General features: G+C 43.9%; 1 protein-coding gene across 1 annotated transcript; it reads right to left on the reverse strand.

Annotated features, from left to right (window-relative positions):
- Positions 1–1,074: 1,074 nt before the first annotated feature.
- LOC129327053 (zinc finger protein 345-like) lies at positions 1,075–14,042 on the reverse strand. The gene is made up of 8 exons (XM_054975475.1): positions 14,003–14,042; positions 13,166–13,365; positions 10,705–11,208; positions 10,493–10,541; positions 9,204–9,283; positions 8,850–8,976; positions 5,812–6,159; positions 1,075–3,860 (listed from the first exon to the last, which is right to left on the reverse strand). The coding sequence occupies exons 3-8, from the start codon at positions 11,116–11,118 to the stop codon at positions 2,404–2,406; spliced, it is 2,475 nt and encodes an 824-aa protein (XP_054831450.1). The 5' UTR covers positions 11,119–11,208; positions 13,166–13,365; positions 14,003–14,042; the 3' UTR covers positions 1,075–2,403.
- Positions 14,043–14,190: the final 148 nt, after the last annotated feature.

Here is a 14,190-nt window from a genome sequence, read left to right on the forward strand (position 1 = left end):
TGCTGGTGGCTTTACTTGATGACCTCCATCTGAATGTAGACAAAGGTGATGCTTCTTTGTTGCCCCTCCTGGATCTGTCCTCAGCCTTTGATACAGTAAACCATGCCATTCTGTTGGGGCATTTGGAGGCAGGAGGATTATCAGGGGAAGTGCCTTGGACAATCTTATCCCCCACGTTATTCCACCACTATATAAAGCCTTTAGGAGAAATAATTTGTAACTATGGAATAGGATGCCATCAATATGTGGATGACACCCAGTTCTCTCTCTCTCTATCCAGTTCCCGTGGTGATGCAGTAGAGGTCTTCAGTCACTGGTGACAGCTATGGTCAAGAGGGTAACAACAAACAAATTGAAAATGAACCCAGACAAGAAGAAGATGCTGTATGTGGGAAACTGGAGATCTTGAAGGACATCATACTCCCCACTTTCAATGCAGTTGACCATTGCAGGCCCCATTAAGAGCCTAGGCATTATACTGGATCCAGTATTGCTGCTAGAGATGCCAGTTAAGAGAGCTGCAAAAAACCCTGCAAACTTCAATCTCAACATAGCCTGGAAGTTGTGCCCCTGCCTTGGCATGGCTGATCTGGCCACCTGGATCCATCCCACGGTAACATTGAGATTAGGCTGCTGTAATGCACTCCTCACAGGGCTCCGCTCTAAGTTATCTCAGAGACTCCAGTTGGTGCAGAGCACCTCCGATTATTATTAGGAGTTAGGTGGAACATGGTTATTACTCCCATTTTGCAGCCATTCTATTGGCTACTCTTCAGTTACCAGACTCAATTCAAGTTATTGGCAATAACACGATCTTTGCATGGTTTCATGGTCTCGATATCTCATATCTAAAGGACCATCTCTGTGACGGATTACTCCAGAGAGCCTAAACCCCCTGGTTGCAATGTGTCATCATCTTGGTTCCAGTACCTAGAACCCTGCGGAGCCAGAAAAATTTGCCAGAAGAACCTTTCCTGGGTTCCAAGGTGGTCTCGCTAACAAATAAACACCGTTGTAAAAATCTAGAAACCTTTATTGAATAACAGAAAGAATAAAGTTGTTAAAAAGCCAGTACAATCTCAGCAGACCCTATAGCATTAAAATAACAAGGTAGCTGGCTAAATAATACTTTCAGTACCTGGAGCTTCTAATTGACAGAAGGTCATTGGGCCGTGTTACTCCTCTGCCTCGTGCCCCTCTCCAAGGTTATTCAGTTCTAGACCGCTAAACTCCCTTTGTAGCATATCTAGTTATGGAACCAGGCCAGCTGTTTTTTTGTGCAAACACATCTGGTATAATTTTCTTGATGAAATCCAGGAACAGTTCTCCTATATTTCTAGCTATATTCTTAACAATACAGTTACAGCTAACGTACCTCACAGGGTAGGTGTTGTGGTGCAATGAGTTGAGTGAGTGAGGTCTGCCATCAAGCCACTTCTGACTTATGAAGCCCTGTGAATTAACCTTCAAAATTGTGAGGGGGGTGAGAGAGAGATGTGAATATCTCTGTGAATCCTCTGTATGGGGCATGTCCCCTCACTCACCCGGTGAAGGACAGACCACCTTTCCACACACATAGATGTGTGTAGCAGAGTACACAGTGAAGTCCAGTGAGAAGAAATATAATTTAAGGTCAGTTTGTTTAGTTAAAGAAGAACTTCATTAAAAACTATTTACAATAATATAAACAACGAACTGAGAGAAACATTCATGTGTCCTGTCCAGGAGAGAGACTGACACAGAACAGAACAGAATCTTCACTCACAGAAGGGAGGGGCTAGTTCAGGAGCTACGGATAAACAAACTATACAAAGCATCAAGCCTTTTACTCCGCAAGCACTCTGTACATTCGAATTGGGCCACAGTGTTTTATTCCTACAAAAATGTCCTATCATTAACAACTTTGCTCAGTCTTTGCAAACTGGAGGCCGTGGCTTCCTTTACTGAGTCAAGGCTTCCACCATTCTTAGCATTATAGTCTTTTCCAATGAGTTTTGTTTTCTCACGATGTGACCAAAGTAAGATAGCCTCAGTTTTGTCATTTTAGCTTCTAGGAGGAATTCAGGCTTGATTTGAGCCTAAAACCCCTTCTTATCTTTTTGACGACTATGGTAACTGTAAAATCTCTGCCAACTCCACCGTTCAAATGAGTCAGTTTTCTTCTTGTCAGCTTCCTTCATTGTCTAACTTTCACACCCAAAAACAATAACGGGGAATACCACAGTGTGAATTATCTTGATGTTGGTTCCCAGCAAGAGGTCAGAGGGTTTGTTCAAGTTCAGATCCCACTGATGCCTCTGAACGTTGCTTACTGACTGTGGGCCAGTGATTTGTTCTCAGTATAACTTTCCTTTCAGCAGGATTACTGGGAGGAAAAAATGGAAGGGAAGTGAACAATGTACGTCATTTTGGATCCCTGTTGAGAGATCCAAGACAGGGTATGGTTTCTCCTGTGTGGATATGCTGAGGGACAGAAAGAATTCCATTCCCAACAAAGCTCTTTCCACATTCCAAATATATAGATGATTTCCCTTCTTCATGGATTCTCTCATGGTAGCTAAGCTCCATGTTTTGGCTGAAGCTCTTTCCACATGTCAAACATATATAGGGTTTCTTCCCTTTGTGGATACGTTGATGAGCAGTAAGGTATGCATTTCGAGCAAAGCTCTTGCCACACTCCAAGCATTGAAATGGTTTTTCCCCTGTGTGGATCTGTCGATGACCAGCAAGTCCTCCAATCAAAGCAAAGCTCCTGCCACACTCCAAGCACTTATATGGTTTCTCTCCTGTGTGGGTTCGTTGATGGGTAGTAAGATCTCTACTCCGAGCAAAGCTCTTCCCACATTCAGAACATTTATATGGCTTCTCCCCTGTGTGGGTTCGTCGATGGGTAGTAAGATCTTTATTCCAAGCAAAACTCTTTCCACACTCCAGGCATTCATATGGTTTCTCTCCTGTGTGAATTCGACGATGGATAGTAGCATCTTTACTTCGAGCAAAGCTCTTACCACACTCCAAGCATTTATGAGGTTTCTGCCCTGTATGAATGTTTGTGTGTTCCAAAAGGTTTTCCTTCCGAATAAAGGCCTTTCCACACTCCAAACATTGATAAGGTTTCTCCCCTGTGTGGATTCTTTGATGGGAAGTAAGCTGTTTCTTCTGAGCAAAGCTCTTTCCACACTCCAAACATGTATATGGTTTCTCTCCGGTGTGGATTCGACGATGGATAGTAGCATCTTTACTCCGAGAAAAGCTCTTACCACACTCCAAGCATTTATGCGGTTTCTGCCCTGTATGAATGTATTTGTGTTCCAAAAGTTGATCCTTCCGAATAAAGGCCTTTTCACACTCCAAACACTGATAAGGTTTCTCTCCTGTGTGAATTCTTTGATGGATAGTAAGCTGTGTCTTCTGAGTAAAGCTCTTTTCACACTCCAAACATTTATATGGTTTCTCCCCTGTGTGGAAATGTTGATGGATAGTAAGATGTACCCTCTGAGCAAAGCCCTTTCCACACTCCAAACATTTGTATGGTTTCTCCCCTGTGTGAAAACGTAGATGGGCAATAAGATTGGTATTCTGAGTAAATCCCTTGCCACACTCCAAACATGTATACGGTTTCTCCCCTGTGTGGCTTCTCCAGTGTATAATAAACTGTGATTTATATCTGAATATTTTTCCACACACAGGGCAACTGATTTTTCCTTGGTCTGGGGCGAAGTCCTGGGATTCAGCACCCTGAGAAGCAGAGGATTCACTCCCCCTCTTCCGGTCTGTTCCAGTGCGTCTTCTTTGCTGTTTCCCTTCCAAAGGGAGCTCTTGTCGTCCTCCCTTGAGCTTTTCCTGGGGACCATCAGGCTCTGGAATAAAGAGAAAAGATTAGTGAGCCCTTAAAGCAAATGCAGAATCAAGGCAAGAAGACCATTTTTTGCTCTTCATGATGACAGGACAGAAATCACTTAAAGGGCAGTCAAACACTGCCACGTATTATTCAGCGGTTGCTTTTTCATGTATGGTAATTTTGTCAGAGTTGAGGTGATGCAGCAGAACCTCTTTGTTTAGAGGCAGCATCTCTCTGAAGGCTGGTTGCCAGCAGGACAATCCTAAAGCAAGATTTTGGCTTTACTTCTCTGCTTGCAAATCTTTCAAGTTGGCCGCTGTGGGAAACAGGAGGCTAGTCTAGAGGGACCTCTAGCAGATCTCTCACCTCACAAATGCTGTTTAGTGCAGCTTGAAAGAAGGGCAGGATAAGAGGCAAAAATTTCTAGAAACCAACCAATAAAGGCTGGCCCTGTTTCCCCCAGCAGATCACCTGCCTTGCACTGCATCACATCCAAGGTCTAATGTCCTCTCTCACCCAAACTCCACTAATAATTAGAAGAGAAGTTACTAGTCTAGGTGGACCAATTGGAACAGCTTCAAAAGGTGGTGTTTCTTGAATGTAAGGACCTAAATGACTTCAGGTTTGATTGCATGAAATACCAAGTGTTCCTCTACATAACAGATCTTATACGGGGACATTCAAATGTAGGGAAACGCAACGATAGCCAGGAAGTGTAGTTTAAAAATACTGAGCCAGCGGAGATCGTTCTTCAGAGGGTTTGTTAATTTAATTTTTGACTACCTGAACATGAGGTGAAATTGAAAGAGCCTTCATGGAGGCAAAGATTAAATTAACAAGCCCTCTGAGGCATAATCTCCACTGGCTCTGTCTTTTTAAACTACCCTTATGTACAGAGGTGAAATCAATATAAAGGACGCATCTCTCAAGCACATGCTTTGGGAATGTCCACTTCTCAGGTCTTTTTGGGAGGATGTTCTCACTCATATTAATATTGTATTAGAATATTCCATTAATTTTTGAGGATGTTTATATACTTTTTAATCATTTTCCTGTCTCCAGTTCTTGGAGCTTAATCGACGGTAAACAAAATGGACACACCATGCTGATACTGTAGCTAAAAGACTTCTATTATAGTATCGGAGAGACAAATGAACACCTTCCATAGTTCAATCCATCCAGTCCATAATGAAGTCCAATGGATTGTGGATCTCACAACTTTATCAGTAGTTGAACTCATGGCATATAGAAAACTGCAGATGGACTTATTTTTAGACATTTGGAAATCTTTTATGTGTAGATCTCCTACTACTTTTGTCATATTATTTTTATTTTATACGAGGCTTTATTATTATTTTGTTATTTTATAAATGGGGCTTGAGAACTTGAGGGTTACCATCTGCCATACTGTTTCCCCCCGCTATAAAAGTCTGACTCTCAAGTCCTGCTCTCTGCTCTTACATAGGGGGAACGACAATCACTGGAGTTGGGGCCTTTTCAGTGCTGGCTCCTCATCTGTGGAATGCCTCCCCCCTTGAACTTTGCCCAGAGTCTACCTTTCTACCTATCAACAACTAGGCCAAAACTCATCCTTTCAACAAGGTTTCTAAGTGATTTAACTTTTTAGCTGTTCTGTGCTCTGCTTCTCTTCTGTCTACTGTTTTCTCTGAACATTTTTGAGACTACTCAGTGGTTTTTTCTTGAGAAATTCCTCCGTTCTCCAGTGGGTAAAAATTAGCCAAAGAGTCCTTATCTGGATACACCATAAAAAGGTTTGCACCACACTAATCCATAGAGACCTGTTGACGTCTCTCTTTTTTATATGTTTCAGAAAAATGGATTTCTCTTTTATTGCAACATGGAAACAGAATGTGGTTTGGGAACCAGAAGTCCTTTCAAGGCCTAAAGTGGAGAACAGGGGACTACAGAACATTCACACTCCAAGCATTTATAACTTTCATAGTTCTTACCACACTCCAAGCATTTATAAGGTTTCTGTCCTGTGTGAATGTTTTTGTGTTCCAAGAGGTGTTCCTTCCGAACAAAGGCCTTTCCACACTCCAAACACTGATACGGTTTCTCCCCTCTGTGGATTCTCCAGTGTCTATTAAACACTGATTTATACTTGAATGTTTTTCCACATACAGGGCAACTGATCTTTCCTTGGTCTGGGGGGAAGTCCTGGGATTCAGCACCCTGAGAAGCACAGGATTCACTCCCCCTCTTCCAGTCTGTTCCAGTGCGTCTTCTTTGCTGCTTCCCTTCCAAAGGGAGCTCTTGTGGTCCTCCCTTGAGCTTCTCCTGGGGACCTTCAGGCTCTGGAATAAAGAGGAAAGGTTAGTAAGACCTTAAAGCAAATGCGGAATCAAGGCAAAAAGGCCATTTACTGCTCTTCGTGATGGCAGGATAGAAGGAGTCAAACCCTGCCATGTATTATTCAGCTGTTGCTTTTTCATGTATCGTAGTTTTGTCAGAGATAAGATGTTGCAGTGGAACCTCCATGTTTGGAGGCAGCATCTCTCTGAAGGCTGGTTGCGAACGAGACTTTGGCACCACTCCTCTGCTTGCGTACCTTCCAGAGACTCTAGTTGGCCGCTGTGGGAAATGGGAGGCTGACTTAGAGGGACCTCTGGCAGATCTCTCACCTCACAAATGCTGTTTTGTGCAGCTTGAAAGAAGGGCAGGATAAGAGGCAAGAAATCACAGAAACCAACCAATAAAGGCTGGCCCTGTTGCTTCCAAACACATCACCTGCCTTGTATTGCATCACATCCAAGGTCCAATGCCCTCTCTCGCCAAAGCTCCACTAGTAATCTGCAGAGATGATACTAGTCTAGATGGACCACCTGGAGCAGCTTCAAGGGGTGGAGGTTCTTAAATTTAAGGACCTCAATGGCTGCTGTTTTGAGTGCATTAAATACTAAGAGTCTCTCTACACAAGACATCTTACATGAGGATGCTCAAATGTAGGGAAATGAAGAGTTAGCCAGAAAGCATAGTTTAAAAAGACAGTGCCGGTGGAGATCACTCCTCAGAGGGTTCGTTAATTTTATTTTTGCCTCCCCAAACGAGGTGAAATTGAAAGAGCCTTTGGGGGAGGTGAAGATGAAATTAATAAGCCCTCTGTGGAGTGATCTCCGCTGGCTCTCTTTTTAAACTATCCTCCTGTAGAGAGGTGAAATCAATATAAAGGACGCATCTCTTAAGCACATGTTTTGGGTGCGTCCACTTCTCAGGTCTTTCTAGGAGTATGTTATCACTCATATTAATGTATTAGAACATTCATTAATTTTTGAGGACGTGTACGTACTTTTAAACTATTCTCCTGTCTCAAAGTCTTAGAGACTCTAACCATGCCCATACTGCAGCGAAAGCCGTGCCCATACTGTAGCTAAAATACTTCTATTACAGCATTGGAGAGACAAATGAACACCTTCCATAGTTCAATCCATCCAATCCATAATTAAGTCCAATGGATTGGGGACCTCACAACTTTATCGATATTGGAACTCATGATATATAGACAACTGCAGATGGACTTATTTTTAGACATCTGGAAACACTTATGTGTAGATCTCCTACTACTTTTTTCATACTATTTCTATTTTATATGATGTTTTATTATTATTTTGTTATTTTATAAATGGGGCTTAAGATCTTGAGGGTTACCATCTGCCATACTGTCTCCCCTTGCTATAAAAGTCTGACTCTCAAGTCCTGCTCTCTATCAAGCAGAACACAACAAACTTTATTGAGAAATGGTTCCCTTTCTCTGATTACTTAGAAACTAATAGTTATCTACCTGGATTAAAAATCTTTAGATTAGCCAAAGCGGTCCTTATCTGGATACACCATTAAAAGTTTTGCACTGTACAAGTAAGTACAGACCTGCTGATCTCTGTCTTTTTTCTCTGTTTCAGAAGATTGGATTTCTATTTTATTGCAGCATGGGAACAGAATGAGGTTTGGGAACTAGAAGTCCTTTCAAGGCCCAGAGAGGAGAACAGGGGACTAGGGAACTTCAGCACAGGGAAGGGAAGCCCTAGCCAGACACAGCCACCAGGACAGAGTATCTGAGCCCCCTCCAAAGGAAAGAAGGATCCAGCATCCCAGCCTGACACCATCCAAAGTGGCTCAGACAATTGTCCAAAGGCGCCTCTCTCTCTGAAGAGACCCCACAGCCTCCTCAGGATGGGAAAAGTTGGTGATGGATCCTGATAACCATGAACTCCTCCTTACAACATGAAAATTATTTTTAACGCTTATAAATCTGATTTCACTAGTTCACATTTTTTTATCCCACCCTTCTGAAGGGGACTCAAAACAGCACTTTTCTGCAGCCTAGCACCTTCCTGACACAGGAATTCAGCAGGCAAAGCTCTTCTTGACAGAGACCGAAACCTCCCCTGCTAAAATTCTGTTTTCTTGGTTTGTTCTTCAGGACTTTGCCACCTTGTTTTTCTACAAATGTGCACCACGCCTAAGCCTACAGTGCTGTAAGCATTAATGTAGTAGAATGAACAATGTAGTTAGAATGACCCTAAATCACCCCTTTGGGCCCCTCCCACCCACATTTATCCTCCTCATGTCCAATGGCAGATTGTAAGGTCCTTGGGCCAAGGAAATGTCTTCTTGGACACTGAGGGCCTAATACTAACACTAACAGAATGCTAGTTTCCTCAGCTGTTCTGAAAGTCCCTTGAGAAGGTCCAGTTGACATCTCATAAACTGTTACGGAGGCCAATCCTTCTGCCTTCCCTTCTTTCAATGGACTTTTATCTACACTCAAGATTCTGTGCCTCTGAAGAACAAAGAGCCTGCTCAGTCCACCATGGTAAATTTGGGAGGGGAGGGAGGAGCTTTCTTGGGGAGTCCACTACATACACCAAATCCCTTCCTTGTTTCTGTGTGCAGACCTGCTCCACTGCCCTACGGAGAACTTCTACTGGAGGAGTCCTACTAGAGTCCTTCATAAGCATCTGTGACTCAAGAGAAAGGAGAACCTTACCCAGAGAGGCCACATTCTGACGGTTGTCCTCCATGACTTCGTTGTGAAGGCGTCTTTGGTCCGGATCCAGCAGGGCCCACTCCTCCTCCGTGAAGTGCACAGACACCTCCTCCAAGGTCACCAGACCCTGAAATGAGAAAGAACTTCTAAGGGCAAACTTCTAAGGGATCTATAATTACTTGCTTGCTTTTAGGATTCAAACCTCTATCAGACCGTTTCATTTTTTGTCTATTAAGCAGGACAGATAGCAGGAAGGGGAAAGAGGCAAAAAGAGAGAGTGAGAGAGAGATTCTTTCTGACCTGGGGGGGGTAGAGGGAGGCACCCAAGGTCAGGATCCTCAGTTCCACACTTACTGAGTCCTGCTGCATGGAAGCGGCTTTTTCTCTGCCACCAAGTGATGATAAAGAAGATATCACTGGTTTTAAGGCTTCACCTAAACGAATTGGAAGATAACTGTTCACGTGAAGAATTCAGAAATGCAAATGAAAGTCGTATTTTCTCCTGCCTGTTCGATAGATTCTCATAATATCATCATTGTTAATCTCGATCAGTTTTTCTCATCTTGGACTGATTTTAAATCAATTCCAGGTGTTTCCTTCCTCAGGCCTTTTGAGGGTACCTTTGATTTTTAAAATGAGAAACTAGAGCAAAGCATTTTCCCCCACAAAGGACTTGGGAGTCATAGGGAGTTCATGGAGAGGGGAAAAAAAGATTCTCCCTCTCTTGGTTCATGGTCATAACAATCCTTACATCCGTGTTTCGGAAATTTTTTCACTTCAAATCTTTGTCCAATCTTCTTGCACAGCATATATAAAATTATGGCCTGTTTGTCCAATGGTACTGAGTTCACCTGAAGAACTCAGAAAAGCAAGGAACAGGCAGTTCTAAATCCTGTGACCAAACCTCCGCTCCCATCCCAGAATTTCTTTGCATGTGGTCAAGATCAGCACAAATGGAAAAAGAGTTGCAATTAGTGAAGCAGCAACAGTTATCCTCTTGATCCCCTACAGAGTGTTTATGTCGTATTTTGATCACATAAGTGAACAGCTGAGATCTATTGTGAATCAATCACTAACTCAGGACACCTTTCCCCAGTCGCTCGAACAGGCAGTTATCTGTCCACTAATTAAAAAACCATCCCTAGACATAGCTGATGTGGCCAATTATCGCCCAGTCTCTAATCTGCCCTTTCTAGGCAAAGTGATTAAGAGAGCAGTAGCTGACCAACTCCAGATCTTCTTGGAAAACTCTAGCGCTCTAGACCCTTTCCAGTCTGGATTCAGACCAGGGCATGGGACAGAGACAGCTCTAGTAGCATTAGTGGATGATCTCCGTCTGTATATAGACAAAGGCCATGCCTCCTTATTGCTCCTCCTGGATCAGTCTGCAGCCTTTGACACAGTGGACCATGCCATCCTGTTTAGGCATGTAGAAACAGAGCTGGGCATCAAAGGATGTGCCTTGGACTGGTTTAAATCATTTCTCATGGAACGGACTCAAAGGGTGGATGTTGGAGATCAGCTATCTCTAGAATGGGAACTCTCCTGTGGGGCCCTGCAGGGTGCAATCTTACTTCCCATGTTATTCAAAACTCTATGTAAAACCTTTAGAACTCATTCGCAGCTATGGAGCTGGATGTTACCTGGAAAAGTTGTTCCTTTATAATAGTCCTGCGCGATCCTTTTCTGCACCTGAAACAGAAGTGGGAATACCAGAAAAGGGAAACTGATGAGAAAAGGATGAGGAAGCAGGCTGGGGGGGAATTCAAAAACGGTTAGGGCGATCCGTGTGGATTTTGAGGGTGTTTTTGGTCATACTCTATGTCCCAGATACTACTTAGTGAAACCCTCTCACCTGCTGGTCCTGCTTCTCACCCTCTGCCTGGCTCAGGAGGAAGCCTTCGGCCAGGGCTACCGCCTGGGAGCTGCTCTCCGGCCCGCATTCCCTGACCCAGCTCTCCATCTCCGGGGGCAGGACGGCCAGGAGCTGCTCCAGGAGCACCAGGTCCAGCATCTCCTTCTTGCTGTGCCTTTCTGGCTTCAGCCACTGGAGGCACAAATGGTGGAGTTGGCTGCAAACCTCTCGGGGCCCCTTAGCCTCCTGGTAACAGAACTGCCTGAAGTGCTGGCGTGGCACATCTGAAGGGAAGTTGTCGTCTCCCAGGCTCCTCTGCACGGTTCCTTCCCACAATCCCCTTCTGCTCCCAGCCTGGGTGGCATCAGGGCCTTTTCTAGCTTTTGGATCAGCTGGGTCTGTCTCTCCCTCCATCTTCCTCTCCAAACAGCCTCCACCTGCAGTGACAGACCTCCTTCCCCCTCTGCCAGATTCTTCTGTAAAAGCAAGCACTGGACCTATGACCTGCGGAAAAGCCAGCACCGATTTTTTTTAGTCATAGATTTTGTACAAGCGCATTTGAAGAGGTGCCTCTGACTCACAAAAGCTCATGCTGAAATTGTGTCAGTAAATAAGAAGCCAGAAGAACTTCAACACAGTTAGCAGAAAGGATCTACTCTGCTCAACAAATGTATTGCTGAACTATAAACTAGAGATGCTGGAAGCATTCACCAACCAGAGAACACCACTTGGGACCAGGAGGACGCTGCCAATTTACAAAGAGGTTGTGAAGTTGTAAAGTGTGATTAACATGCAGGATGCAGTTGCTTAGAGCCCCAAAACATGCTGGGGCACCCCAATCCTGCCACGGACAACCAGAAAAGGTTCAACCACAGCTTGACGAGTTCATGGAAGCTCTGGAGAGGAGAGGAAGGAAGCCCTAAATTTGAGCCTTTAAGGGCCCCAACCTCCTGGTTTATTTCACCTCTTTTCACTAACTGTGCAGAGAAGAACTCTAAACACGATAAGTTTGAAGAGCACTGTAGGCCCAGAAAAAATGAGGGTACCTTTTGATACCGGAGCTAATCTTGGAATATTCTCTTCATAGGGCACTTTAATCTCAAAAGTGTTATTCACTTTGAGCTGCTCAAGGGGCTATGTTTTTAATGCTCCGGCTGGATTTTTAATGCTGGAACAAATATTAAATTTTAATCTTCTCGATATGTTACCCAAACACAGGAAAACATATGGGGCCCACGAAGATCAGACCCTCTCCATTGTGCATCAGGCCAAAGACTTGTCTCTGGGACAATTAAATAACTCAAGGCCAAACCATCTCTCACAAGAAAAACAACTCACTGAAGAAAAAGAAAAGAGTTTTATTTCCCTGACCGGAATACAGATCGGAGAAGGAAATGGCAAAAATGGAACAGTCAAACAATTATAAGCAACGACGTATCCAGCACACCAATAAACCTCCATAGTTCTACCTACCTATGTCTTTCTGTCCATTGAAGTGAGATTTGAGAGGAAAATAGGCTAGAAGAAAGGAAAGGGCCTGAAAGAATCATACGTCACTTGACCCTGAGGAAAGGAATGTCCCATCCAGAGTGAAGTCCACTCCACAGTGGGAATGACTCCAGAGGAGGAAGACAGTCCAAGCCAGAGAGGTTCAGTGATTCTGGCAAGAAATTCCAGGCACCTCCGGGGGATATTATTTTCACCCTGGCCACTGTCAGACAAATCAGAGAAGTTTCTGCGAGGGTAAATATGGGGATCTCTGAGAGAGAATCTGTTTGATACGGACCACGGCTCAATTTTTAATGCTGGAAGTTTAACGAACAGCTTTTAATCCTTTTTAATTTTTATAGTGTTATCCTTTTTTAAAGCACCTTAGACAGGTTCCCTGGAGAGGCAGCATAAAAATTCTCTCAACAGAAAAATAAAGAAAGCAAAGCCAGTCAAAGATTTGTGGCTGATTTGAGAAACCTGTGTCGGACACGTGACTTTGGGGAGCTAATTCATTAAGAAAAGATCAGATTGCCCCAGGAGTCGATGATCGCAAGAGAGAGACCCATTTCTAGAAGCCAAAGATCTTTCAGTAGCCAAAGCAAGGGAAGCATGCCAAGCTGCAGCAGGGGGGAGAGGGGAAATCTTCAAAAATCCAAGTTTGCTCTTCCACTAAAAAAGAAAAAAACCTGCAGCCACCTGAGTGTATGCTTGCACCACAGCAATGCCAGGCTTTTGGAAAGAATTAGAACACACAACAAAAGAGAGGCACCAGAAAGAAGCAGAAAAGCTCATTAAGAAAGGGAATCCTCAGCTTAATAATCTTATAACCTATAAACTGCATTTGATAAACTTATATGTTATATAGTTGATACTCTGCCCCCCCCCCCCGCCCACAAATGCAGCCATCCCTCTGGACCATTCACTTTTCAAAAGCAGAGAGGTATTTTGCAATAGAAAAATACTATTTTACCTGTTGAAAAATCCGCCAACACCACCTCCTCTGCTCTAAAAGGAAGTGACTGTGGCAAGTCAGGTGACCTTCTGTGTTCCGGCCTCTCTAGGAATGGAATCAGCCTCCTTTTAACCCTTGGATCGACTCCATAAAGCAGAAAGGACCCTCTCCGCAGGCAGAATCTGACCCCCGAACATCAATCAGAAGTCAAGGCAGGCCTGTAAGCATAAGAAAGGCTCAGATTGTCCCAGGAGTCCATGGTCCCAAGAGAGAGACAGATTTCTGGAAGCCAAAGATTCTACATTAGCAAAAGCAAGGGAATGTGCCAAGCTTCAAAGTCACCCAGAAGAGAGCAGACTGGATTGCTGGAAAAGGCTTTGCTGAGCCTCTTGGTGGAATTGTTCCTTCAGTGTGCCATAGAAGAGTGGAGAGGGGAACCCTCCAAAAATCCAAGTTTGCTCTTCCAGAAAAACAAGAAGAAACCTGCGGCCATGTGGGAGTATGCCTGCACCACATCAACAGCAGGCTTATGGTAGGGATTAGAACACACAACAAAAGAGAGGCCTTTTTGCGGGAGTTTGCAGAAAGCAGAGGAAAACAGCACAAGGTACATGTCCTGCTGTAGAAAGAACTCAGCCCAGCCTCCAGTGAAAGGGAGGCATCAGAAAGAAACAGAAACGTTTATTAAGAAAGGGAATCTTCAGGTTAATAATGTTTTAACTGATAAACTGTACTTGATAAACTTGTATGATATATAGTTGATACTCAGCCCCTCATACTCCAAATGCAGGACCCCTCTGCATCATTCGCCTTTCAAAAGCAGGGAGGTATTTTGCAAAGGAAATACTATTTTACCTGCTAAAAATCCAACAACACCGCCTCCTCTGCTCTTCACCCAATGGCTCTAAAAGGAAGTGACTGTGGCAAGTCAGGTGACTTTCCATCTTCCGTCCTCTCTAGGAATGGAATCGGCTTCCCTTTAACCCTTGGATTGACTCCATGAAGCAGAAAGGACCCTCTCTGCAGGCAGAATCTGACCTAGT

Source organism: Eublepharis macularius, chromosome 4 (assembly GCF_028583425.1).
Source record: "Eublepharis macularius isolate TG4126 chromosome 4, MPM_Emac_v1.0, whole genome shotgun sequence".
Lineage (NCBI taxonomy): Eukaryota > Metazoa > Chordata > Lepidosauria > Squamata > Eublepharidae > Eublepharis > Eublepharis macularius.